This window comes from Spermophilus citellus, assembly GCF_964194105.1.
Source record: "Spermophilus citellus genome assembly, chromosome: 3".
NCBI classification, from domain to species: Eukaryota; Metazoa; Chordata; class Mammalia; order Rodentia; family Sciuridae; genus Spermophilus; species Spermophilus citellus.
The window spans coordinates 56135848-56163659 of record NC_138184.1 but is presented as its reverse complement, the minus strand read 5'-3'; the positions used below and the strand labels follow the sequence as shown (position 1 = coordinate 56163659).

The 27812-nt window shown below is 41.3% G+C and overlaps 1 protein-coding gene across 6 annotated transcripts in view; it reads left to right on the top strand.

Moving 5' to 3' along the window:
* The window catches only part of CADPS (calcium dependent secretion activator), a 479847-nt gene that overhangs the window by 99101 nt on the left and 352934 nt on the right, over positions 1–27812 (top strand). For all 6 annotated transcript variants that reach the window (XR_014020728.1, XM_081283086.1, XM_081283087.1 and 3 more), the window contains exons 2-3: positions 3729–3842; positions 11241–11573. Coding sequence is in view for 5 of the 6 variants with exons in the window: in XM_081283086.1 (XP_081139212.1) it covers positions 3729–3842; positions 11241–11573 (447 nt within the window). In the remaining variant the exon portion in view is untranslated. The remainder of the gene's footprint in view (positions 1–3728; positions 3843–11240; positions 11574–27812) is intronic.

Genomic DNA, 27812 nt, shown 5'->3' with positions numbered 1-27812 from the left:
GAGTCCTATGTTGGAACACCACACAGCAATGAGTTTGAGCAAACTTGGACAAATCTCATCATGTATGGTGCACAGGTAGCAAGTTGAAAACCAGGCAGAACTAACCTAGGATGATACATGTGAGACTCATAGTCAGCTTCGCAAATGACTTTGGGGAGGGACCTGAAGGTGTTTCTGGGTTCTGGGTGATGTTCTTTATTTTGATATGAGATTTTTTTTTTATTTAACACTTTTTATTTGTCCTTTTCACATATAATGATAATAGAGTGTATTTTGACATATTATACCTACATGGAATGTATCTTCCCATTCATGTGGTTGTACGTGATATGGAGTTACACTGGTCGTGTGTTTATATATGAACATAGAAAAATGATGTTCCATTCATTCCACTGTGTTTCCTATTCCTCCCTTTCCTTCATTCACCTTTGTCTAATCCAGTGAACTTCTATTCTTGCCTCCTCACTCTCTTATTGTGTGTTAGGATCTAAGAGAACATTCAGCCTTTGGTTTGGGGGATTGACTTATTTCATATAGCATGGTACTCTCCAGCTCCATCCATTTAGCAACAAATGCCATAATTTCATTCTCCCTATGGCTGCATAATATTTCATTGTGTATATATAGACCACATTTTCTTTATCCATTCATCTGTTGAAGGGCACCTAGGTTGGTTCCATAGCTTAGCTATTGTGAATGGAGTTGTGTTGTGGTTTGGATGGGAGGTGTCCCCCAAAAGCTCACGTGTGAGACAATGCAGGAGGGTTGAGAGGAGAAATGATTGGATAATGAGAGCCTTAACCCAACCATGAATGGATCCCTGATGGGATTAACTGGGTGGTGGCTGGAGGCAGGTGGGTGTGGCTGGAGGAGGGGGCATTGGGGGCGTGGCTTTGGGGTCTCTATTTGTCTCTGGAGAGTGGAGTCTCTCTCTGCTTCCTGGTCACCATGTGAGCTGCTTCCCTCCACCACACTCTTCCTCCATGATGTCCTGCCTCCCCCCGAGCCCTGAGTAATGGAGCCTGCTGTCTATGGACAGAGACTTGGAAACTATGAGCCCTTAAGTAAACTTGTCCTCCTCTGCAGTTGTTCTGGTCCGGTCTTTAAACCATAGCAGGAAAAATGGTGACTAAAACAAGCTGCTGTAAACGGCAGTGTGGCTGCATCCCTGCAGTTCACTCATTTTAAATCCTCTGGGTATATGCGGAGGTGTGGGATTACTCTGTGCCAGTTTTTGTGCTGATTGTTTTAATCATCATGAGCACACCCCAAGGTCAGTGCTGGCCCATTATACAGGTGAAGCAGTTGAGGTTTTTCCAGCGACACACCCAGAGAGCTGACTGAATAAACTCAATGCTTGTTTACTTGGTGGTGAGAAAGTAGTGGATGTGCATGTGCAGGGGGCAAGACAGTTCTGCCATCCAAATCCCCACCCTTCACTCCCCTGCTGCTGGGAGCTGATTCATTGAGGGAAGTGTGAGATGTTTTGTGTGGATTTGTGGTGTGTGTTCTCTGACCTTGATTGAAATCAATGTTCCTGAAGATTCTTTCTCTTTTCAAAGTTTGGTACTCTGTAATTTCTCCCGTGAAATCCTAAAAAAAAAAAAAAAAAAAAAAAAAATTGCATTCTTCATATGCTTTTCCCTCTTCATCTGAACTGCAGAATCCCTGAGGAGAAACCCTTATTTGTTTTGATTTCCAGTGCCTGATCCTGGTCAGTGAGATCAGGGGTTGAGTATATTTTATTGAACACCAAAGCATGGGTCCTGGTGCAGGGAGGGGCAAATGGTAGTTGCTTTGCAATTATTTGTGAATAAATGAACATCATGCACATCTAATGGAAGGTTAGGCAGGTAGTGGATTTGTCCTGGGTCATCAAACAATCATCATTATTCAAATGATGCTATATGGTTTTATTTCAATTAAGCATTTAATGTTGTATATATATATATATGCACAATGGAATATAACTGAGCAATAAAAAAGAATGACTTTATGGCATTTGCTGGTAAATGGATGGAACTGGAGATGATCATGCTTAGTGAAATAAGGCTATCCCCCCCAAAATCAAAGGTCGAATGTTTTCTCTAATTTTTGGAAGCTAACATACAACAAGGAAGGGTAGGGAAGGGAAGAATAGAAGTTCAAAAGGTTAGACAAAGTGGAATGAAGGGAAGGGAGTGGAATGGGACTGGGAAAGATGTGGAATAAATCTGACACAGTTTGTCTGTGAAGATATATGAATTCACAGTGAATCCCACCATCCTGTACATCCACAAAAATGGGGTCCTAATTAGAAAAGGATATATTCTATACCCATAAAATCATATCAAAATGGATTCTACTGTCATGTATAACTAAAAATAACCAATAAAAAAACAAATAAATAGCATTTAAATTAAGCATTTAAGACAAAAGCAAAATTTATTGTTCTCTCCTGCTCCATTACCCCAACTCACCCCCCAAAATGTTGCAGAGCTGGGCCTGACCCTGCTTGGAAGGAATTCTGAGCAAGAAATTCTGTGCATGGCCTTGCTCTGTTCTGTTCTGTAAGGATTTGTGACTGAAGTCAGTTATGTCCAGACTGCAAAAAATAAATTCATGTTAGGGTGGCATTTTTATGAACAAATGAATTGTTGCCTCAAAGTTTAGCTCAAATGGTTTCAAGCACATTCAAAATAACTATGATTTTCTCTTCATCTCCACTTACAATATCCCTGGGTCAGAATAGGAAAGCTTCAACAAAGTGAGTTAGAAGTGAGTTCATTGCGCCAGGCATGGTGGTGCATGCCTGTGATCCCAGTGGCTCAGGAGGCTGAGGCAGCAGGATTGTGAGTTCAAAGCCAGCCTCAGCAACTAAGTGAGGCCCTAAGCCACTCTGTGAGACCCTGTCTCTAAATAAAATATAAAATAAGGGCTGGGATGGGGCTCAGTGGTCAAGTGCCCCTGAGTTCATTCCCCGGTTCCCGCTACTCCCCAAAAGAAGTCAGTTCATCGCATGCTGAAGATCTGCAGCATCCAGTACAGTAGCCAGTAGCCATGGGGCCCTTGAACACTGCCCTGTGGTCACTCTGAACTGAGATGTATGTAATAAGGGTAAAATACACCTGATTTCCAAAACACAGCGTTGAAAGTGTAAAATGTCTCATAAATTTGTATAATGATCACAGGTTAGAAATGGTCATATTTTGGACATTTTGGGTTAAATAAAGATATTAAAATTCATTTCAAATTTTCTTTTCTTTATTTTTATTTTTTTAGGTCGGGATGGGGGTTTGAAGCAATTAGATTGAACCCAGGACCTCATGAGCCTTCTCCTGTTTCTTTTAATATTTTTGAAATGTGGCTTCTAGAAAATTTAGAATTACAAATGTAACTGAATAGCGGCACTCCCGGATGGAATGACTGTGAATTTGTTCAACACTTAACCCCTCTTTATCTGACCCTGAGTCCATGATTAGCAACCCCATTTCCATCTCACAAATATCGCAGATAGAAGTAACCCCACAAAAGCCCCATAAAAGGAAGATTTGGGAAAACAAGGGCAATTACTATCAAGTCTGACACATGTATTCTGTGTTACCTTTGCTTCTAAGGCAGTTTATTTAACTGGGATTTGGGTGCCGTTTTAGTGGTATCTGCTAATGTCTGGCCTCTTTGGTGGAAAGTCACCATTAACTAGCCTTGCCCTGAACAAGCTCATTTCTCCTGTTTCTGGTTTCTTGCAGATCAGCAAACAGCAGCTGCAGACCGTCAAGGACCGCTTTCAGGCCTTCCTCAATGGGGAGACCCAGATCGTGGCGGACGAAGCCTTCATGAACGCAGTGCAGAGTTACTATGAGGTGAGAATCACCAAGCAAGCAGCCCAAGGCCCAGGCTGCCCAGGCCCCGGGCACAGGAATGACAAGGAACCAGAGCCTTGGGCTGCTGTGGGGTCATCCCTTGTGAGGCAAAGGGGGTGGTGATTTGTTACAATGTTAAGGAATAATGGCATTTTGCTTTAGGGACACTGCAAGTACCAACTACTGTGGTTTTGTTGTTACTGTTGTTTTTCTGATGCTGGAGATTGAACCCAGGGGAGCTTTACCACTGAGCCACATCCCCAGCCCTTTTTTTTGAAAAGGGATCTGGTTAAGTTGCTGAGACTAGCCTCCAACTTGAGATCCTCATGCTTCAACCTCCCAAGTTGTTGGGATTACAGATGTGTGCCACCTTGCTCAGCCAAACTACTATTTTCCAACAGTTTTTTATGCTGAGTGTTTTTAATAGGATTGGTAACATGCTTATGAGTTAGATCCTGCTAAATGTCTCATTTTACTGATGAAGAAACTGAGACTCACCGAAATTAAATCAGTTAGTCAAGGTCATGTAGCTGTTAAAATGTTGTAAGCTAAGACTTTGTGTCCACAGCATGTTTTTTACAGCCTAAACCATTTCTAACGTAGCTGTGCATGGTGATGCATGCCTGTAATTCCAGTGGCTCTGAATGCTGAGGCAAGAGGATTGCAAGTTCAAGGCCAGCCTCAGCAATTTAGCAAGGCCCTAAGCAATATAACAAGTCGCTGTCTCAAAATTTTAAGAAAGTCTTTTTCTAAAACATAATTGGAAAACAAATTAAAAATTGAAAAAAAAAAATCTGGGAATATAGCTCAGTGGTAAAGCACCCCAGACTCAATTTGATTCCTAGAACCACAAAAGAAAAGAAAAAAATAGGGCTGGGGATGTGGCTCAAGCGGTAGCGCGCTCGCCTGGTATGCGTGCGGCCCGGGTTCGATCCTCAGCACCACATACCAACAAAGATGTTGTGTCCGCCGAGAACTAAAAAATAAATATTAAAAAAAAAAAAAGAAAAAGAAGAAAGAAAAATATAAAACATGAAAAAAATAAAAGGGGTAATTGTGCCTCCCAAGGATGGTGGCTTAACAATCTCCCTTGTGTTTTTTATTAAAATGCTGCCATATGATGGTTACTTCCTAGAGATGCTTTCTGTCCAAAATGCAGTACTTATCTGAAGAAAAACGTATCTCTCCTGAGTATGTATCTCAGATTTATTTTCACCACTGGGTCTCCAAGGCTTATTTATCAATATACGGGATTTGCAAAGAAAAAAAAAATCAAGTTTTTTGTTTTTGGTACCAGGTATTGAACCTCGGGGTGCTTACCCACTGAGCCCCATCCCCAGCCCTATTTTATATTTTATTTAGAGACAGGGTCTCACTGAGTTGCTTAGGGCTTGCTAAGTTGCTGAGGCTGGCTTTGAACTCACGATCCTCCTGCCTCAGCCTCCTAAACCACTGGGATTACAGACGTGTGCTACCATTCCCGCTCCACCAGTAATTTTAAGTTTTATAAGCATTCTTTCTCAATGTGGATATTATCTGTCTTTGTCCATCATTAAAGAAATAGGCATGCCATTTGCTCGAAAATGAATGGAACTCGAGAGCATTATGTTAAGCAAAATAAGCCAAACTCAGAAAGTGAAGGGTTGTATGCTTTCTTTCATATGTGGAAGATAGAGAGGGAAAAGGGGGGGGGAATGGCAGGGGGCATGGTCTTATGAAAATAGAGGTGGTCTAGCAGAGTAGAAGAAGGTGGAGCAAGAGGAGGGAAAGGGGAGGTACTGGGAAATGAAATCCACCCATTTGTATTGTTGTATTGTATGCATGCACAAACATGTAACAATGCACCCCACCTACTATTATGTAAAACTATAAAGCACCAATTAAAAACATTATAAAGCACCAATTTTTAAAAAAAGTTTTTTAAAAAAAGAAGCAGACATACCCTACCTTCTCATTGGCAATGTTTTCCTGACATGCATATTTTCAGAAATGACTACGTAGACCTTAAAAGACATTTTACTTTATGTCCTAATCTATGTTAATGTGAACCAGATAAATATTATCTGTATTTGGAATGCTATGTCCCAGATTTCTTATCCACCCTCAAGGCTAGATTAAAACCATTAGATTCTAACTCCTAAACACCAAAAGCTGATGGCATCCTGCCATGTGCAATTCAAAATAATAATAATTGTGAAACAAGTGTACTAAAATCCGACACCATCGGATCCTTGCCCCAACAGGATTGCTTAGTTAATTTTCTTCTTCCTTCCCTCCCTCCAGCTCTCCTTCCTTCCATTATTAGACAGAAAATTATTTCAGAACAAATATGTTGGAGCTCCTACCCCTCAGATGCTCTAAGCACACCATCAATCTTCCCATTGGCCAATTCAATCCACAATTGCTTTCAATATGGTAATTGATTGACATCTTAGTTGAGAGATCCTGATTCGGAAAAACTCTCCTTCTCACTGATTGAAGTATTTGATTCCTTCTTTCATGGCAAGACTGGAGCATGATTGCAGTAGATCTTGTGAAAGTATCAACTGGTTTGCTGAGTAGCATTTAACAGTAAACAACCTTTGTTTCTGGATATTTGTTGGTTCCAACCACAGACTCGTTTTACACAATATTTCCTTGATGGGATTTCTATATGAAGCTGTTTTAGAAGTTGAGATCATTTTTAGCCAAGTGCAGTGGCACACGCCTATGATCCCAGCAGCTCAGGAGGCTGAGGCAGGAGGATCTTGAATTCAAAGCCAGCCTCCTTAAAAGCAAGGCGCTAAGCAACTCAGTGAGATCCTGTCTGTAAATAAAATACAAAATAGAGCTGGGGATGTGGCTCAGTGGTTAAGTGCCCCTGAGTTCAATCCCTGGTGCCAAAAAAAAAATAAAAATAAAGAAAGAAAGAAAAAAAAAAGTTAAGGTCATTTTTATACTTGTGCAAATTTAAATCTTTTTTTTTTTTTTAACTTTTGCAATTAGCATCCATTATTGTCAGTGAGCATTGGTCTTGCTGTTTTATCTGATGTCATGCAATTTTTCAGTTGAATTTCATGGAGAGTAGAAATGGAATTTGGAATCATAGTGATGTATGGCAGGGACTAACTTGAGTATATCTAACCAAAGATTGTGTCTAGAAAATGCCTGGTAATGAAATTAATTTCTCCCTCTTTTTCAAGTTCTGAAAGCAGTGGGAGAGAAATGTGAGAACCCTTGTCAGAACAGACCCTTATCAGTGGTTCCATGTTTAGACTCATTCACTGGAGTTTATAAATTTGTAGATTGCGCATCTTAATTAGGGAGCTCATTTGACTAATGACACAAATTAAAAGAAAGTGCCATTTCTGTTAATTAGATTTGAAAATTAATAGTCATCACCAGGCTAATGAGTCTCTGGGAATTGTCATGATATCTAAAGTGATCCCGATATTTTCTTTTATAGTGTCTAGTTTATTTGAAAGAGCTTCTTTTGGGTCTCCTGAGAATGCAGGCCAACAAGAAATCACTGAATGTTTAATGTTAGGATTTGAGTAACATAGGAGAGAACGTGGGGCATTAATGATCTAACTGCTGTCTTCATTCGTAAAGCTTTGGAGAGTCTCAGATTCACTTTTCTCGAGAAGTCTGATCCTCTGAAGCAGAGGTCCTCAGTCCAGGGATCAGGATTAATACTCAACCTGGCCGAGCTCCAGATCCATCACCCCTCCCTCTCTCCGTCTCCAATCACTCCTGGGCTGTGGGAAAGCTAGTACCTTCCCCACCTGACTCTGGAGGCTGGTGTATCCCCAGTAAGCCTTTTGGACTAGGATTCTTTGAATTCCAAGTGACAGGCACCCACCTCAAATTGGCTTTAGCTTTAGGCTAAAGATATGTTTGCTCAAGTAACTGAACAGGCCAGAAGTAGGCCCAGCTTTAGTCACTCAGAGCCAGAGACTCCAGAGTGGCCAGCAAGATGGGCATCTTCACCCACTTCTTCTTCTTTTTTTTTTTTTTTTGGTACCAGGGATTGAACTCAAGGCTCTTAACCACTGAGCCACATCCCCAGCCCTTTTAATTTTTTTTTTTTAATTTAGAGACAAGGTCTCACTGAGTTGCTTAGGGCCTCACTTTTGCTGAGGCTGGCTTTGAACTCCGGATCCTCCTGCCTCAGCCTCCCGAGCCACTGGGATTACAGGCTCCAAGCCCTGCCCTTCCCCCCAACTTCTCACATGAGTCCACTCACATGTGAACTTCACTCTTGAGCAGGTACTCTCCATGGAGAAGACACTAGACCCTTCCACCAGCTTTGCAATCCCAGGGGTGAAGAGAACACCTCTTTGCTGAGAGTCCCAGCAAAGACCAGGGGAGATTTCCTAGAATAGCCATGGTCAACTGTACCTTCCTGAGTCAATCACAATGGAGGGGAAAGGCCCTCGATGGTACCACCTCTGGAGCCTGCAGTCAGACTTAGCCTGCTGCAGTCACAGTGACACACCATGGTTTCCGAATAAGAAATTAGGGTGTTTGATGCTGGAAGAGGGTGAATGTATGATCCGAAGATGGGATCAGCCGACATTCTCCTTCCAAATGGAGTCTTCCTCCTCCCTTCCTCCCTCCCTCTCTCTCTCTCTCATCATACACTCCATCTTATTGTACCACATGTTTGCATACCAGTTTACCAACATCACTGACAGTTAAATATATATATCAACTTTTCCTTTAAAACTTTTGAGATTATTGTCCTAGGAAAGCGCAGTTTAGGCCTTAGAATTGTTCGGCAAGGGCAATGATTTATCAACATACTAAAGCAATCCAGAGCCATTTTTCAGAAATAAAAGCAGTGGACAGGCATGTTCTTCTCCACAGCTGGGCCCATCCAACTGGGTCTGAACCAGGTTGGCCACCATGAAAGCTAGCTCCTGTGGCCTAGGGCCTAAGCTGGAAGGTGAGGTTGAGGTTCCCATGTCTCTCAAGAGTATAGGGGTTACTTTGTCCTTTCCTGGTGGCCCTGATGGTCTGAGCGGATTATGCAGAGCAGCAGAATAAGCCTTTAAGCTCTTTGTTAATGGCGTGAGGGCAGAGGGCTGGAGTGCATGCTCTGAAATCTGATTCCACAACTCTATTGGGTCCCTACACCCACAGTCCTGATGGGGCATCAGAGGGGCCACTACACCCTTCTGGACTCTCAGCTCCTTTAAGATAAACATCTTGGCCAGGTGCAGTGGTGCACACCTGTCATCCCAGATGATGTGATGCCCTCCAAGCACCCCCAAGCAACACACCTCCCTCCCGGCCAGCCAGGGCGCTTCCTCCAGCCGCACAGAGGAACATCCGACAGACATTTGCTCTGCCTTTCGAGGGATCTTTATGCACCTTACGAAGTGTGACCAGGACACAGCTCAGTAGTGCCTGTTGTTCCCTCTCTGAATATGAGCCTTGTATTACGTCCCAGAACCATGTAGCTCTGTCACTTTGGAGTGGTGGGTAGTGGACCGAAAGCAAGAAGCTCCTAATAGGTGGCATGAAGCCAGAACTCAGGCACAGCAGCCAAACCACTAAGGGAGGGTCCCACCAGGCGGAACAGCCCCAGAGGGAAGGAATCAGGTTGCAGTAAAAAGACCAGATGTTGCTGGGTATGATGGCCCAAGCCTGGAATCCCAACAGCTAGGGAGGCTGAGGCAGGAGGATCGTGAATTCAAAGCCAGCCTCAGCAACAGGGAGGCCCAAAGCAACTCAGTGAGACCCTGTCTCAAGTAAAATACAAAATAGGGCTGGGGATGTGGCTCAGTGGTCGAGTGCCCCTGAGTTCAATCCCCAGCAACCCCTGCCACCCAGAAAGAGACCAGATATTGGTCATCAGACAGTTTTGGTGACCAAGAATGATTCCTTTCCCCTGTCTTGGTTTTTCTATCTACAAAGCAGACAGAATAGAGCACCACAGTTCATTGCTAATTTTCTAAGGGTCAGGTGCTGTACTAGAGGCAATAGTTATTGTGGGGAACAAGGGCACACCGTTGCCTGGTATAGCGGCTCACAGGCTCACACCTGTGATCCCAACGACTCGGGAGGCCAGCCGGAGGATTGCAATTTCAGAGCCAGCCTCAGCAACTTAGTGAGACCCTAAGCAACTTTGACCCTGTCCCAAAATCAAAATATAAAAAGGACTGGAGATGTGGCTCAGTGGTAGAGTACTGCTGGGTTTAATCCCCAGTATAAATAAATAAATAGGAAAAAAAAAGAACCTAGTCCTGCCTGTCTGGAGCTTACATTCAGGAAGGTAATAAAAAATTAAATATATGATTATCTAATACTTATTTAATTCCACTTATGACGAGCATCATCAATCCAGGGAATAAAATAAGTTGCAAATACAAGCTATCAAGAGCTCTGTCCACACATCATGCCAGCTACTTTACCTTATAATGATCATAACAACTTATGTGGCATTTAGTGAGTCAGGCACTGTTTTAAGTACACTTCATTGAATCCTCATTTTAAAAGACCTATCTATATAGGGACCATTACCCCCATCGTATAGAAAAGAACACTGAAGTACTAAGAGGTTAACTTACCAAAATTCACACTGCCACTAAGTAGCAGAGAAAGAACCCCAGTGGCCTGAGCAGAGACCTGCTGCCTCTTGTAATATTGTCGCCTGCAATCCTTGCTACACCTGGGAGGGACTGTCCTCTCTCTGTCTGGGGTTTTGCTTTCTGCAAAGTAGTCAAGTACAATCTAAAAATATTAAATTGAAAAATTCCAGAAATGATCAACTTATGAGTTTTAAGTAACTTTTATGACAATGCATTGTTATAATTGTTCTAGTTTATTATTGGTATTATTGCTAATCCCTTATTAGGTCTGATGTACAAACGAAGCTATATCATAGTTATATAGGTATAGGGGAAAAACATGGTATATATAGAGTTTAGTACTATTCGTGGCTTTAGGCACCCACTGGGGTCCTTGAAAGATATCACTTTCAGCTTGGCACGGTAGCACACAGCTGTAACCCCAGGGACTCAGGAGGCTGAGGCAGGAGGATCATGAGTTCGAAGCCAGCCTTAGCTAAATAGCAAGGCCCTAAGCAACTCAATGAGACCCTGTCTCCAGATAAAATACAAAATAGGGCTGGGGATGGGGCTCAGTGGTCAAACGCCCCTGGTACCCTGCACCGCAAAAGATAGCCCTTTCATATAAGGGGAGACTATGGTACTATTGCTACTTTCATTTTGCAAATATGGACACAGAAGCCAAATGTGTGACTTGGCTGAGTTTGCGCAGTGAGGAGGTGGTGGGGCTGGGTGTGACCACACTGCTGCCTTCCGTGGGACACTTGAGAGACGGCCCCATGTCCACCCCAAGGGACCAGCACTTCCATGGCTCACTCTCTTTCCTGGCCCTTTTCTACCTCAGGTGTTCCTGAAGAGCGACCGTGTGGCCCGCATGGTGCAGAGTGGAGGCTGCTCGGCCAACGACTCCCGGGAGGTCTTCAAGAAGCACATCGAGAAGAGGGTGCGCAGCCTGCCCGAGATTGACGGCCTCAGCAAGGAGACCGTGCTGAGCTCCTGGATGGCTAAGTTTGATGCCATCTACCGTGGGGAAGAGGACCCCAGGAAACAGCAGGCCCGGATGACAGCTAGCGCGGCCTCCGAGCTGATTCTGAGCAAGGAGCAACTCTACGAGATGTTCCAGAACATTCTTGGGATCAAGAAGTTCGAACATCAGCTCCTGTACAATGCCTGTCAGGTAAGATGTCTCTCTCCTGGGCCCAGAGCCATCGGGTAAGCAGGACTATGGTATGATTTTCGTGGGCTGCCTCTGGATAAGAGGACATTAAAATTTGGGCTGGGGCTGGGGCTCATCAGTAGAGCATTGCCTAGCACATGTGAAGCCCTGGGTTCGATCCTCAGCACCACATAAAAATTAAAAAAATAAAATAAAGGTATAAAAAAATAAAATAAAATAAAGGTATTGTGTCCAACTACAACTGAAAAATAAGTATTTTTTTTAAAAAAGAAAACATTAAAATTATATTGTATGACTATATTAGTATAACACTGTATAATAGAGAGTAGATTATATTCATAGATTTTTTTATTAACAACTTACTGTTAATATGCTTTAATTCCATTTGGATATAATTATACAAGCATGGAATAGATCTTATTCTAATTAGATCCCCATGCTTATGGATGTACATGTAGATTTTTTTTCTGATTTTCTTTGTCATTTTTTTCTCATTTTGTAATAAACTGAAATATTTTTCCTGAGCTGCTAGAATCTCACGGGCCCTAAGACTGAGCTCATGGTGTTGAGGGGGAAAATTCGCCCTATGAGTAAGATATGCTTTTCGTGTGTCAAAAAATGTCAAAAATCAAAATGATGACTCTTTTAAAAGATAGTTCTGCCTATAAAATAGGAGGTGTCATCAGTTGAGTTCACACTTCTTCCGCTGGGGAAATGTAACACCTGGTTATCCAGAGTGATTATTTAAAATTGAAAGCTTGTGCAGTTCTGGGTTTCATCACAGCTCTGTGTCAATCACAGCATGAGTTTCTGGGTGTGACCAAGGGGGAGACCAGAGGCTTTACTTGAACTCACCCTAAAACAGGTCTATATTTCCTCTGGCTGGAGGGTTGGGAAGCAAGGTGTCCTAGATCTTAATTTCCTGCATGACCTTACCACAATATCCATTCATTCAACAAACACTTATTTTGTCTTCTTTGCAAGACTTTGAACATTTTAGTACATTTCATTGTGGAACATTTTTAAATGCACATTCCTGGCCTTTAACCCTAGAGATTCTTGTTCTGCAAACCAGAGTGGGGTCCAGGAATCCACATTTGAAAGTAAGGGCTTATTTCCATTGCCTTCTAAGAACTCTTAGGGAAACAGTTGCTCTGATTTCCCTGGGCCAGTGCAATCCCCCACCGCAGGGTAAATTAGGGCACTTAAGGGTGTTAGCAAGATTTGCTCTTTGCTCAGAGTCAGACAGACCTAGGGAAATCCTAGCCTGACCCCTTGTTAGCTTTGTGGCCTTGGGGTTTAGTTAACTTCCCTACATGAGTCTGCATTTATAATCAATTAAATATTGATTTAGCCACATAGGAGAACATGTTTAATCCAATAAAAGAGTTGTTGAAGAATCAAGTATCCATGTGGGAAATTTTTCATTGGATACTAATAATCAGAAAAACTATCTGGCTATGCAACAGAATATGCAGATATAGCCCCATTTTTATGGAGGAAAATAAAGAAGAGAAAAAGTACCCGATGGGCAGAAACGAAAATGTGGACTGGGTTTATCTTAACGGGGTGGTATTGTGGCTGATTTTTATGATTTTCACTTGTGCTGTCTCACATTTTTCTACCTTAAACTTGTGGTTATTTTGAAAATGGAAGTAAATACTAAAACTCTCTACAAAGAAACAATCAAAACAAAATAATGGGATAAGGAAAAAATAATCTTCTGAATGGTTTTTTAGACTTTGACTATCAACATCCTACCTGTGTGATTTTTGCCATTTCTGAGTACCATCTGTATAATCACTGACTTTTTTTTTTCTAATACCAGGAATTGAACCCAAGGGTGCTTAAACACAGAGACATATATCCCAAGCCCCTTTTATATTTTATTTAGAGATGGGGTCTTACTGAGTTGCTTAGGGCCTCACTACGTGGCTGAGGCTGATTTTGAATTTGTGATCCCACCTGCCTCAGCCTTCTGAGCCTCTGGGATTACAGGTCTGGTGTATGATCACTGAATATTTTGTGTTCAGTCAATGGCCAACTCACTTTTTAACCTGTCTGTATCTTAAGAAGTAATGCATGTGAAATCACAGCTTTGATACGCTCATTTCTCTCTCTCCCTCTCTCTCTCTCTCTCTCTCTCTCTCTCTCTCTCTCTCTCTCTCTCTCTCTCTCTCTCAAATATGCATTAAAACGAAACAGAAGCTGTTCATTAGTTGGTCCTCTTAGATCATCTCACAGTATCAGTGATGTGCAGCCAGTGCCCTGTGTATACAAGTTGGTGGGGCAGAGCTCTCTGCTGCTGTGTCCCAAAATATCCCCATGCTGATCAGAGCAGCATGAAGTCACATGAAGTCTGCACAACCAGACAGCAGAGCATAGGTCTAATTTACCTCCCTTCTCTTCCCTTGGGGGCAGCCCCTACATGGACAGGCAAGGGAACCTACTGAATGTCTCACATCCTTTAATCAGATATCAGAAATTAGAAATTCACTGGCTTGCTTTCTCCTAGACTTCCCTCAGATCTGCCAGACCTCTGTCAATTCACATGAGCAAGAATCAGAAAAATGACACTCTATGGCTTTCCTCCTCACCCTGCCTCCTCAATGATTTCTTATTTTTGTATTTTCTGCTCTTCCATGCTCCTCCCCCACTTCCTTACAAGACAAAGCAATTCCTAGGCACTTCCAAAAATATGCACGAAGTGTTCCTTTTATGCATGTCGTATCTGAGGGGAAGAAGCTGTAATCTCATTTCTGCTGCTGCTTTGGAAAGTTCCCACCATCTCTCTTTACGGGGACCTGCCAGTGGCTGCCATTTTCATCTCAAGTGAGAAATGACACTTATCAAAGAGCGATTACATCAGTTACACATCCGTTGTGAATTGTGTCCATCAAAACATGAAAGCAAGAGGCCTTAACAAATGTCTCCCTGTTTGCACGTGGAATTTTTTTTTTTAAGTCGATTTTATTTAAGAATGTATGGATCACTCTTCCAGAACAAGTTGCTCACGTTCAACATACTATCCAATGCAAAATAATTGACAACTCATTAGAAAATCAGTGTTGTTTTTATTTTTCATAGGCCTTTGGGAAGAAGCAGTTAATTATGGAGCTCTTTGAGCATTTAAGCTGTATGCTAAAGCTAACTCAGAAAAAAAAAATAGAAAGGTTATCTGTTGGAGATGGATTGCATCATCTGAAAAACCAGACTAAGGCAATGCTGTGTTCCATCTTCACGAAATGCAAAGCTCATGCTGATGATAATAATGGTGTGATGTTTAAAAGTCTCCCTAAGATGCCCCACCCCTCCCAGTCCTCTTAAGTGACCTTCAAATTTGCTTTTGGTTGGATACCATGTTTCTGCTATCTGCTTGCTATCTTCTACTTCCTATTCCTCTGCTAAGGATACAAGTCATCTTTAATTGCCTCTTTCTGAAATATATGGGCATTTCCCTTGGAAAAACACCTTGGAGGTGCACTTTGGGAAGAGACAAGCATAGATGGTCACATTTTTAAATGCAAATAAATACTTCTTGGCAGAGTCACTTAGCTGATGCTGAAGGGTGGTAAATGAGCAGGACCTAAAGAAAATCATTTGGGTTCTACTGATCACACTCTTAGCTCCAGGGACTGTCAGCTGGAGTCCACTAGCTTTCTCTGTGACCACCACTCATGCCCAATGGCCAGCAGAAATGACATTCATGTTCTGACTCTTAGGATGTGACAGTGTACTTCCCCTCTGAATCTCTAAGAGTTTTCAGATGAATCTAAAAGCCTTGACTAGACACATGGAATGTGATTTCCCTATCTATGGAACACCTTTGTGTTTTCAATATTGAATTTGTCATCATTACAGAGTTGATAATTCTCTTACCATTTCATTTCCTTCCCTCCAAACCATCAACAACATCAATGCGGCCTTAGATGATGAGGTTATCTCATTACAGTACTGTCTTCCTCAGACTTGATTAGCACTTGGCAGGTTTTCAGATAGTTTATTAAGCTCTAAAGAGAAACTTCAAGTCATAGGCTCAGCTGTGACCCAGATTGCTGGGCGGTATCATACCTCATTATGGAGTCCTTAATCTCCGAATAAGTACATAGCTTTTTCCTGGTTCAGAAGTTCCCAAAAGATCTGCTAGCTAAAAATTTGCTTCTTGGGACAAACTCTATTTCTTAATCACTTTTCTTGGCTCTAAGACAATGATATAGTCTTTGTATATGATGGAATTTCAATAAATACTTGTTGAAGACATTTTAATTTATTTTAAATATTTTTTAGTTGTAGTTGGACACAATGCCTTTATTTTTTTAATTTATTTTTTATGTGGTGCTGAGGATTGAACCCAGTGCCTCACTCATGCTAGACAAGCACTGTACTGCTGAGCCACAACCCCAGGCCCTTGAAGACATATTCTAAAATCTGGGAATGGGGCTGTGGTCATGGCAGTCTAGTGTTAAACACTTATTTAGAAACACACTTTCATGAGTCATTCATTCAGCAGCTTTTTAAAGCGTTTCCTGTGCAGTTGGCATTATATAGCCAGGGACTGCTATATGTCTGAATTTGTTCTGGAAAAGTCCACGGTGTGGATCCTGGCTCTCTTCTTCTTTGCCTGCCTCTTAACCTTCAGATGAATTTTTAGGTGTGGTCCTGCTTGGATTGGAGTAGCCTATTTGTTTCTGATGTATTGCTGTGTAATGAATTGCCACAAATTTAGTGGCTTTAAAGAATATCCATTTATTATCTCCCATTATTAAATATCAGTTTTTCTGGATCAAAAGTACAGATGGGACTCAGCTGGGTTTTTGGCTCAGGGTCTCACACGACTGGGATTTAGGAGCTGCGGAGATTAGGTTTTCACATGGAAGCTCCACAGGGAGCGACACAGGTCTGAGCTCCTTCCTTGGCCCCTCATTGAATTGCAGCTATGGAATTACTTAGATTTGGCAGCAGAGACTATAGTGGGAAATGAGGCTCAGGACACCAAGATCTGGAAGCAACACTTTATTAGTGGCCCCAGAGGGATCATTCCCAAAGCCTGAGTCCTGAGTGCAGCAGGGCTTTTACTTTATACATAAGCAAGTTTGGGGCACATCAAGGCAAGGGAGTCGGTGCAATTCAATTGGAGGGTGCATTCTACATTCTTTATATGGGTGCTAGTTCATCAACAGCCTCGGGACTCAGTTCATACAGCATAGGGACTTTCACTGTCCTAAGCCTAAAGGGGGACTCTTCTGTCCCCGTTTCTGTGTTTCCTGCTTCCGCCACTGCAGTTATCTCTTACAGGTACCTGTCAGCCACTGCAGGCCTCTGTGGTTAAATGTCAGTCAGCAGAGCTCCTCTGTGTGAGCGTGCAAAGCCACAGCCCGTCACCTCTTACACTGCTGAAGTTCCCATTTTGCTCTACCAAGAGACAGTCTGCTTGTTCAGATCTCTGATTTCTGAACCCAGTCTTAACAGGATCACCTGGTGAAATCAGGCCACTAAGATCATCTCCCTGAAGATTCATTTAAGTTCAAGGGATTAGGAACTTTACATCTGCAAGATCTTATGTTCATTGTCATCATGTACTACCGATTGGAATCAGGTTGTAGGTTCTGCCCATACTCAATGGAGGGTCCATAGCAGGGCACAACTCACTGGGGGTCATGCTAAGGTTGTCCATCACAGGTGCCCAGGTGACTTGCTTCTTCAGGTATCAATTTAAATGTGAACTTTTTAGGGAAACTCCCTTGTCATTCTCTTTTGTTTCTTTGCTTTCCTGAAACAGATCTCAGTTTATCACTAAGATAGCCCTTGAAACAATCTGAAATTACCTGACTTCCTTCCTTACAGTCTATCTCTTTCTCTATCTATTTCTTTCTTTCTTTCTTATTTTGCTGATGCACATTAACGATATAGGATAATGCGCTTCATGGTGGGATATTTGCACATGCAAACTATTTTTTTTAAGAGCAGGAACCATGTCTGTTGTAGTCACCACAATATTGACCAGCACTCAGTACAATGGCTGGCACAAAATAGATGCCCAATTAAATATTTACTAACTCCTTAAGTGCAGAGGCCAAGCCATTTGTGACCTCCTGGGATTAATGCACACATTGCACAAAGTTGTATGTTCCATCATTTTTTCCTCCAGTGAGGCAAAGTATAACAGTGGAACAGGCCTGTGACCTCAATCCACCTGCCAATCACTCCTATTTTATAATGTGGATATCACCTGAGAGTCACAGTGTTCTTCCAGGGATAAACTTTCCCTCCGGTTACACTTAACTTGTCCCTTCCATCATGTGCTTGACCCAGAGGGGACAGAAATTCAATCTTGTCTTTCTTTGCAAAGTCATGCACTACCTTTTACAGTTCTTAACAACTTGAGAGACTTCCAGTTTTGAATAACTTGGCATGCCATATGAACTAATTTCAGCATTCTTCTAGTGTAAAAAGAGATCCAGTTGCTTATACCACGTGAACATGTCCTGTTCAGTTAGTAGAGACAAAATTGAAGTCATCAATGATGTGAGGAGTATAGGGCCCGACAGCTCTATTTCATTTCCCAGAGCATTAATTTTCTGATGATCCCATTGTGATTTTTTTTCCTAGTTCTCTATCAGTTGTTACTAGAACACATAGCGAGATATTTCTGATGGTGCCTGCTGTTACTGAGAGACGAACAGCTGCAGAGAATTGAAATTGAAAGACAGTGGGTATCCTGCATCCAAGAAGCAGGGAATTGGGCATTTTCTCTGCAGCCTTCAAAACTGCTATAGACATTTCAGCAATTCAATCTCTTCCCTACCCTTTGTTGCCAAAAATGGAATCGTAAATATGCTTGTTTACTCAAAAATGCTTTCATACGTATTGAAGCACAGAATTGTGATCGGAGGTGTTAAAGAAGTGTCCTTTCAGAAAAGGACATTTCGGAAATAGTATTTTCTCCTTTTTCCACCTTTTGCCAAATGAAAGCTATTATAAGTCATCCAGCACAACCTTGCAAATAGATATATTTTACCAGCCTTCTGACATGCTTCGCCAGCCCAGACTCCCCACAGTGATGATTTAAATATCCTCTTTCTTCCAACAAGCAACCTTCCTGCTTCCTTAATAACTGAGGCCCAGAATTAGCAGAAGTTTGGGAAATACAGGGCAATATACTGGTTGAATTTTGTTGTCACCCTTTTTGTTTCGATTGTTTCTGAAAATATGAGTAATATACATTAGTTTTCTTCCTTTTGTGCTGGATTCAGTCAGTGGAGGTCGCATGATCTATGTTTTGACCTTCAGCCTGAACAGTAACAGCACATCAAATATTAAGCACCTACTGGGGGCCAGGCACTAAGTCTAGCACCACACGCACACATGGACACGTTCATGTAAAATCCTCATAACAAGTCGGTAAGGTAGACATTTAACCCATGTGTTACTCAGCTTTGTATCATTGTGACCAAAATATCCGACAAGAACAATTTAGAGGAGGAAAAGTTTATTTTGGCTCCAAAGAGGTTTAGTCCATGGTGAGCTGACTCCATTGCACAGGGCCCAAGGTGAGGCAGAACATCATGGTGGATGGACATGGTAGAGGGGCACCACTCTGCTCATGGTGGCCAGCAAACAGAGAGAGGAAGTAGAAGAGGCCCACAGGGAAGATGCATGCATCCTTCCAGGACAGGCCCCCAGTGACTCACCTCCTCCAGCCATGCCCCACCTGCCTACAGTCACCACCCAGTCAGTCCGGTCATTCTAGGAGGGACTGATGAGGTTCCAGCTCTCACAATCCAATCATTTCCCCTCCAAATATTCCTGCATCAACCCAGGAGCTTTTGTGGGACACCTCATGCCCAAATCATAACAATCCACATTTTAATAAAGACGCTAAAAAGAAACTAGAGAATGAGAAAAGGTAAACTCAAGACTACATGATTCCAAAGCCAATGCTTCAGCCCAACCGCTGAACACAGTGAGTGGTACAGCTTTTCTACAGATACACAAGTCGTAGATCTTTTCCATAGATTTGAAAGATTTGGGAGATTTAAGTAGATTTATCGATCCTATCTATCCTCTAGGAAGAGAAGTATATGGGTATCTGACTAAATCATATGAGTCTTTTTATATAGCCTGCTCAATTTTCCCCCTAAAATTTATTGAAAGAAAAGAAAAGTCAGTGGAGGACCAATTTCTGTGCTAACTATGATTTTAATGGACGTGTCCGTTGAATAGAGACTGGTTATATCTGATGGCTTCACTCCTTGAGGCTTTACCATATTGATATATGTATTTCCTGATTTAATTTTAAACATACTTAACAAAAGACGGCTGAAGGTTAGGAAATGCTTGTCTTTTTTTGCCATGTCATTGCTTATGTGATCCAGGACTGAATGACCTGAAAAATGGCTCCTTTGTGTTACACACTATACTTCTAGAAGCTGGGCCCAGTGACCTCAGAATTAGTGGCTCAGTGGTAGAACGCTTGCCTGGCAAAAATGTGAGGCCCTGGGTTTAATCTTCAGCATTGCATAAAAATAAATAAATAAAATAAATAAAGCTATTGTGTCCATCTACAACTAATAAAAAATATTTTTAAAAAGTTTTTAAAAATACAATTACTCTTCAGAGGAAAAATACCTAGAAAATTATAAAAGAAAATTGAAATTTAAAGTTGCAAAGAATTAAACCAGGGATTAATAAATATCTTCAGCTTTGTGGAACCTATAGTTTTTGTACCAACTACTTAGCATGTCACTGTAACAGAAAGCAGCCATAGATTATATAAAAAACATATGGACATGGTTGTGTTCCCATAAAACGTTATGAAAACTGGTATTTGGCAGATTTGACCCAAGTACTGCAGTTTGTCAGCCCCTAAATTAAATAATTATCACATCATAACAGCAAAAATTATTTATTTTTCAAAAAAATTACTCTATAAATAAAAGATTTTACCTTTTTCAACCCCAAAAATGTTTTAACAAAAAACTTGGCATATGCATTCTGTAAGCATGGCTTTATTTATAATCTTGGAATTGAAGACAGAGTCCTTGTGTAACACAGAAGCCAAGTTATGTTTAGTTAGATTTTTATCATATGAGACTGTTACAGGCTATGCTTCCTACCTCCACAAATCTAGCTAAGTCCCTTTCCTGAGCATGCTGGGATAAAGTAATGAATAAATTAGGACCATGCTTGGCTTATATACATTTTTAAAAGATATAAACTATCAGTATCATTTTATGTTATTGCCTCTTGAACCAAGACTTGATCCATGTGTAGGGATTTACCAAGAACTGATCTGTCGAGTTTCATATGCAAAACCTTCAAAATAGTTATCATTTAACACCATCTTTGGACAAAAAAATTAGATATGAAATATCAGTGATTATAAAAAGAGACTCCAACATAAACCAATGAAAAGATGTGTTAGTCAAATTTTTATTTTTATGACCAAAAGTCCTGAAAAGAACAACTTAGAAAAGTTTATTTTGGCTCATGATTTCCGAAGTTAAGTCTATGGTCGGCTGACTCCAAGATGAAGCTGGATATTATGGCAAATGGGTGTGGCCAAGGAAAGCTGCTCAGTTTGTGACATCCAGGAAGCAGAGAGAGCTGAGTGCAAGGAACTAGAGATAATACAATCCCCAAGGACATGGCCTCAGTGACTTACGTCCTCCAGCCACATCCTTCCTGCCTATAGTTACTACCCACTTACCCATTCACATTATTAATGCATCCATGGACTAATCCACTCATTAGGTGACAGCTCTCATGAGCTAATCAATTTCACCTCTGAACATTCCTGCATTGTCTCACACGTGTGCTTTTGGGGACCCCTCATATCCAAACCATAACAAGAGGAGATGAAATGCTGATTGTCCACATTTGATCAATACATATTGTGTATGTGTATTGAAGTACCACACTGTGTCCCTCCATTATGAATAATTGTTATGTGTTAATTTAAAATAAAAACTAAAGACTAAATAAAATAACCAAAGTTATAGAGCTCTGGGCTTGTATTCTAGCTCTGCTGCTTACTATGCAAACATGAGTCAGTCAGCTAACCTCACCAAGCCTCATTTTCTGCATTTGTAAAATGGGAGTCATTTACCTTATAAGGTAAATGGTGCTAGTTTTTATTACCTGGCATCAATTAATTGAATTTCTATATCTATGGAAAATTCTATTCTGATAAATATTGATATATAGGGTTGGAATGATTTTCTAATGTCAGTTGTTGAAATCAAATGATCCTATTGTGCTGGGGGAAGAATTTTAGGATCCAAGGCTCTTGACTTCAAGAGGTGAACAATAGGGTTAAAGGAACAAATTAATACATAAGCAAAATCATCCAGAATACAAAGTCAATATGTGAAAATACAGATAGACAGTTAGAATCCACAATTCCTGTGTGAATCTAGACTCAGCAATTTCTTACATATCTAATATTTATCAGTTAACTTCCCCATAAAATAGTTGTTAGTAACTACCAGGTAGAAATGAGGTATTTAAAGAGCCTGACACATGATACCAACTCAGTAAATGGTAGTCTGGGTTGGTGATGATAGTTAGTAGCATTGTTAATAGAGGTGTTGGGGGTGGAAGCAGAGTGATATAAGATTCAACAGCTGAGGGCTTCTGAGATCTCGCATAATGGTGGGGTTTGATGGATCTGTGGCTGCTCCATAGAGGCTCTAGTTCAGTTGGGGTTAAATGAGAAGGAGATGGTTTGGACTAAATAGAGATTATATGAGATGTTTGCTATCCTGTCTGCCCAATGATTGACTAGAGCAGAAAATAAATTCTAACGTGAAAATAATGTGGCAATTGAAATAATTGGTCTCAATTCTTCACTCCCCTGAATTAAAGTTGAACCTGCTGCCATGGCTGTTGGGGCATTTGGTAGACTTCTTCACCTCTTGACTGGGAGCCTATCCCATTCGCTTTGTCAATGGGCTGTCAGCTGACAAAGAGCAGAGTGTTGACAATCGGGTGTGCCTCTGGTTTTGCTGGCATATCATTTTGGCAATCTTGCAAGAAAAGATCATGCCTCAGGTATTTGTTACCCCACTAGCCTGGGTCTTAGTATGATACACATGGAAGAAATCTAACTGAATGTGTGGGCCAATCAGCCCACTGTCTAAAACCTACAGCCCTGTTCAGTCTAGATCTGCAGAAACACAGCTAAAACACAGATCCATGAGCATGATAATTAACATGAGTTAGTGTAATTCAGAGTTCAAGGGTGGTTTGTTATCCAGCATTATCATGGCAGTAACTGACTGATACATACAACAAATACACATTTTGAATAGCAGATTACTAGTAAGATACAGGTGCAATCATAATGGTAACAGGGGATGTTATGAATCTCTATTTATTATGGCAACCATTCTAATCCAGAATCTCCTTTTTCCTCTCATTTTCTGCACTCAACATGAATTGTTGGCTTTTCTGAACTATGCAGGTGTGCTTGCTTCCTGGCATCAGTGCCTACCAATATCAACTTAAAAAGGCTTCTTTTGTGAAATTGGAAGGAAAGAGAAGGTAGGCTGGTTGAGGCAAACACTTGAAAACTTAAGATTGATGATTTTCCTCATTGTCTAAGAGGAACTGTGAAATCTGAATAAATTTGAGAAGTAGGCAAGTGATCAGGAAGTCTGAAATCCATATTCTTAGGGATACCTAGGAAACTTAACAGATCATTAGAAAACTGCAAAGCCCTTGCCTTTATTTGACTCTTACGACAATGTGTATCAGCTAGCTATTTCTTGGTAACAAACTACCTCGAACTCAGTGGGCTAAAACAGAAGCATTTGTTAATGCTCCTGAGGCTTCAAATGAACCTGATGGTCCTTCAGGTCTTGGTAGGGCTCACTTGTGAGATTTCTGTCAGCTTTGGGTTTGGCGGGAAGCTTTGTTCTGCTTGGGGGTGGGATTACCACAGACTGAAGTGGGATAAATTCACCTGCATGATTCCACACCCTGGGCTTCTTCCCATGGCCACCGGACAGTGTTCTACGTGAGCAGACAGAAGAGTGCCAAGGCTCTGGAAGTCTCAGTGCAAAATTGTTGTTCCTCTGTTCCCCTGGTATTCCACCAGCATAGGGACTCACAAAGTCAGCTGTGGTTCAAGAGGAGGAGCAGCAGACGCCATCAAGTTCACGGTGCAAATGGTAGGGCTATGATCAGAGTGAAGGGTCATGGTCCCTGTGGAATGTACCTCAGTTCCATGACTATTACACAGCTGTTTCAAGACAGTACTGTTGTCAGCAGGGGATGGGTTTCAAAGCCCTCTGTGAATACCAAAATCCAAGGTGCTCCACTTTCTTGTAAAAAATAGCATCGTATTTGCAGATAATTGGCACATCTTCCATGTACTTTAAATCATCTCTATATTACTTATATCAAACACAGTGTAAATGCTATGTAAGTAGTCATTATACTATAGTGCTTAGCGAATAATGGTAAGAAGAAAGTCTGCACATGTTCAATATAGACATTATTTTTCCTCCAATATTTCAATATATAGTAGGTTAAATCCACAGGTTTTGAACTTGTGGATACAGGGAGTCAACTAAACACATTCAATTTATTGAAAGCAAGCAATGTTTTATTAAGAAACAAATAATATTTTATATATATAAAACTAATAAAAATATATGTGTATACATGTATTTTTTTGGTACCATGGATTAAACCCAGGGGTGCTTTACCACTGAGCCATATCCCCAGCCCATAGATAGATAGATAGATAGATAGATGTATAGATATAGATAGATAGATTGATTGATTGATTGATTTTTTTTTTTTTTTTTTTTTTTTTTTAGAGACAAGCTCTCACTGAGTTGCTTAGGGCCTTGCCAAGTTGCTGAGGCTGGCTTTGAACTCGTGATCCTCCTGCCTCAACCTCCTGAGCTTGTGGGTTACAGATGTGCACCACTACATCTGGCAGGAAACTATATTTTTATTAATAGTGTAAAAAAAAAACAAAGAAAAGAAAGAAAGAAACAACATTGTAATAAAGATTTAGAGTCTAGAGGTCATTGCTTTCCTCTTAATGAAAAGCCAACCAAAATTTTTAAATTGGAAACTATTTTTGTTCTTAGGAAACTCTTAGGAGATGTAGAAAAATAGATCCTATAGTGTCTTTATTGTCAGTTTGGAGAGTCGTCAGTTTGTTCTCATCGTTTCAAAAGACTTTCAGAGAAAAGAACATATTTCCTCTTTAATCTGTTTGTCATTGAGAGCTTTAGCTGGTTCAGTATGTCCCTGGGAGAGGGGCAGGCGTTGCTTTTTGGTCTCCGAGTATTGTCTTGGTTACAATAAAAGCAGAAACACCTCATAGAAAAGTGAAGCTCGAGGAGGAAATTAGGTGTATATGACTGTATGTAGCCTTTGTGATAAAACAGCATTCAATCATGCATCATTGAATATGAACGGAGTCTATGATGTGCCAGCCAGAACTGGGCATCTGGCAGCAGATGTGACAGCAAGATCTCCACTCTCTGAAGCTGACGCTTAATGGGTGAGACAAGCAAGGACATCAACAAATATACCACATCTTACCAAGAGAGATAAAGGCTATAAAGAAAACACAGGAAAGTCAGAGGGCAGAGGATAATGGTGGTAGTTTAGATATCGTGGACAGAAGAGAGAAGTCTCTCTGGGAGACAATGACTCCTAAGCTCAGGCCCAACAGAAGTGAAGGAGTCAATCCAAGACATGGGGAATGGGAGGTGGCTTTTGGTAAAAGAAGGCGATGAGCTTGGCGTAAAGGATGCTAGCCCATGTAAGTAGGTCACTGTGGCTGCAGCAGAGACAAGCGGAATCTGCTAGGGAGTACGGATGGGCCAAGGACAGATTACCCAGAACATGGTTAGGAGCTGGGATTTATCCCAAGGATGAGGAGAGGCCACTGCAGGTTGATGAGCCAGAGGTTGACAAGCTCTGGTTTACCTGGTAGAAAAACAAAAAAGGACAGAAGCAAGGCCTGTGGCACCTGTGTGACTCACTTACTTAGCTGGATCTTAAAAGCTTGGTGGGTCTGTACTTTGCAAACAGAATTGTTTTTCCTGGTCTTTGGATTTCTGCAATTGTCCAGCTGTGCGGCATATCACAAGGAATGTACTAGAAAAAAAAATCAAGTTCTTTCCTCATTCCTCCTTTGTTTCCCCACTCCTCCTAACTCAGTGTAACTTCTTTTAAAGAAACAGAGAGTGGCAATTTAAATTTTCTTGTGGAATTGCTGTTAACCCTTTCTTAGTTTTATGCTTTTTTTTTCTTTCTTTCTTTTTTTTTTTTTTTTTTTTTTTTTAGTATCAGGGATTGGACCCAGGGTGGGGGAGCTTATCCTCTGAGCCACATCCTCAGCCTTTTTTTTTGTATTTTGAGATAGGGTCTCCCTGAGTTGCTCAGGGCCTCACTAAGTTGCTGAGGCTGGCTTTGAACTCACGATCCTCCTGCCTCAGCCTCCCAAGCCCCTGAGATTATAGGCATGCACCTGGCAGTTTTATTCTTTGTTTCTTTCATGGAACGAGATGAGAAGTCATAGCATTAATGTATCCAGAATACTTATGCAGGAAATGATAGAATTGTTTACCCCATAAATTATTTTTCCAAGGTGAATTTCCTACAAACTACTCCAGATGGCTGGTTTGGGGTACAAGTTTTACTCTGTTGGTAATCTTACCCACTAAATAGTCTTTTACCTAATTTTGTTCATGCTATTTATCCATGAGCTTACTGGGATGAGCCTTATTTAAAAAATTTTGTTGAAAAGAAAGGTTTTGTGGAAATATCAGGTCATACCGTTTTCCTTCATGTGGACACTTTGCTACATTCCAAGTTAGGCAGTTGGTGCCATTGTATTTGATCTTCAAAGCTCTCAATGAGGCAAGAGGACATTTTCCTACTTCCCTGTACAGATAAGGGAAATGGTGCTCTGATAAGTGAAGGACTGGTTCAAGGTCACACTGGTGGCAGACTTTGAGCTAGAACCTAACACATCAACCTCCACACCTTGCTGTCTTACATTGGTTCTATGTAAGACATGTAGACAAAGCCAGTTCCCATTCACAGCCACCAGGCCCAGCTGACTGTGTTAATCGGGGCTAGTGTAAGCTGCCTTAGCTAAGAGACCCAGCGTACTCTATGTTCCTCTGATGTAAATGTCTGAGCCAGTAGTTTTCCAATTTTGTGATATCATCATCTCCAAAGGTGATACATATCCCATCACCTCCACCTCCATGGCCAGCCCCTAAGAAGAGAGAAGGAGAGTGTGAAAAGTCTCCTGGTTTTTAAGGTTGTAATGTGGACAATGTTCTCATTTCTATAGAAGTCCCTCTAGAACTTTGTTCCACAACCACATCTCTTTACAATGAAGCCTGAGAAGGGTAGGTCTCAAGCTGGGCAACCATATGACCAGGGTCTTAGTTACCTTTTTGGTCACTGTGACCAAAATACCTGATAAGAACAACTTAGAGGGGGAAAGACTTATTTTGGCTCTTGATATTAGAAGTTCAGTCCAGGGTTGGCTGGTCTAAGACAGAAACATCATGGCAGAAGGGCATGGCTCAGCTCATAGCAGCCAGGAACTAGAGAGAAAGAGACAAAGGCAAACAGACAGGCATGAGCATGTGCAGATGTGCCCGCACACACACACACACACACACACACACACACACACACACCAAAGGAAGCCAGGACAAGATACAATCCCCAATGGCATGCCCCTTGTGACCTACCTCTTCCAACCATGCTCACCTGCCTATAGTAACCACCATTCAATTATTAATAATAATCCAATTATTACTAATCCATTCAATTATTAATCTATAAGTGAATTAATCTACTTTTGAGGTTACAGCCCTGGTTTTCCAACCATTGCCTAAAACCTCTACTTAGGATCCTTGCTGCATTGGAAACCATGATTTCAACACATGTGCTTGTTCAGGGACATTCCAGATCCATACCATAACCCCCTGCTAAGATTTTGGGGAAATCAAGGAATTCTTAGCAGCCTCGATCCCTTTCACAGAATCTTTCATGATTATTATGAATATTAAAGATGCTTGAAATAGTACAAAGTGTAATAGCTTCAACACCTTCACACTCATTTTCTAGGTTAATAAATACATATTAGAATCCCAGCAACTCAGAGGCTGAGGCAGGAGGATCGCAAGTTCAAAGCCAGCCTCAGCAACTTAGTGAGGCCCTAAGCAACTCAGTGAGACCCTGTCT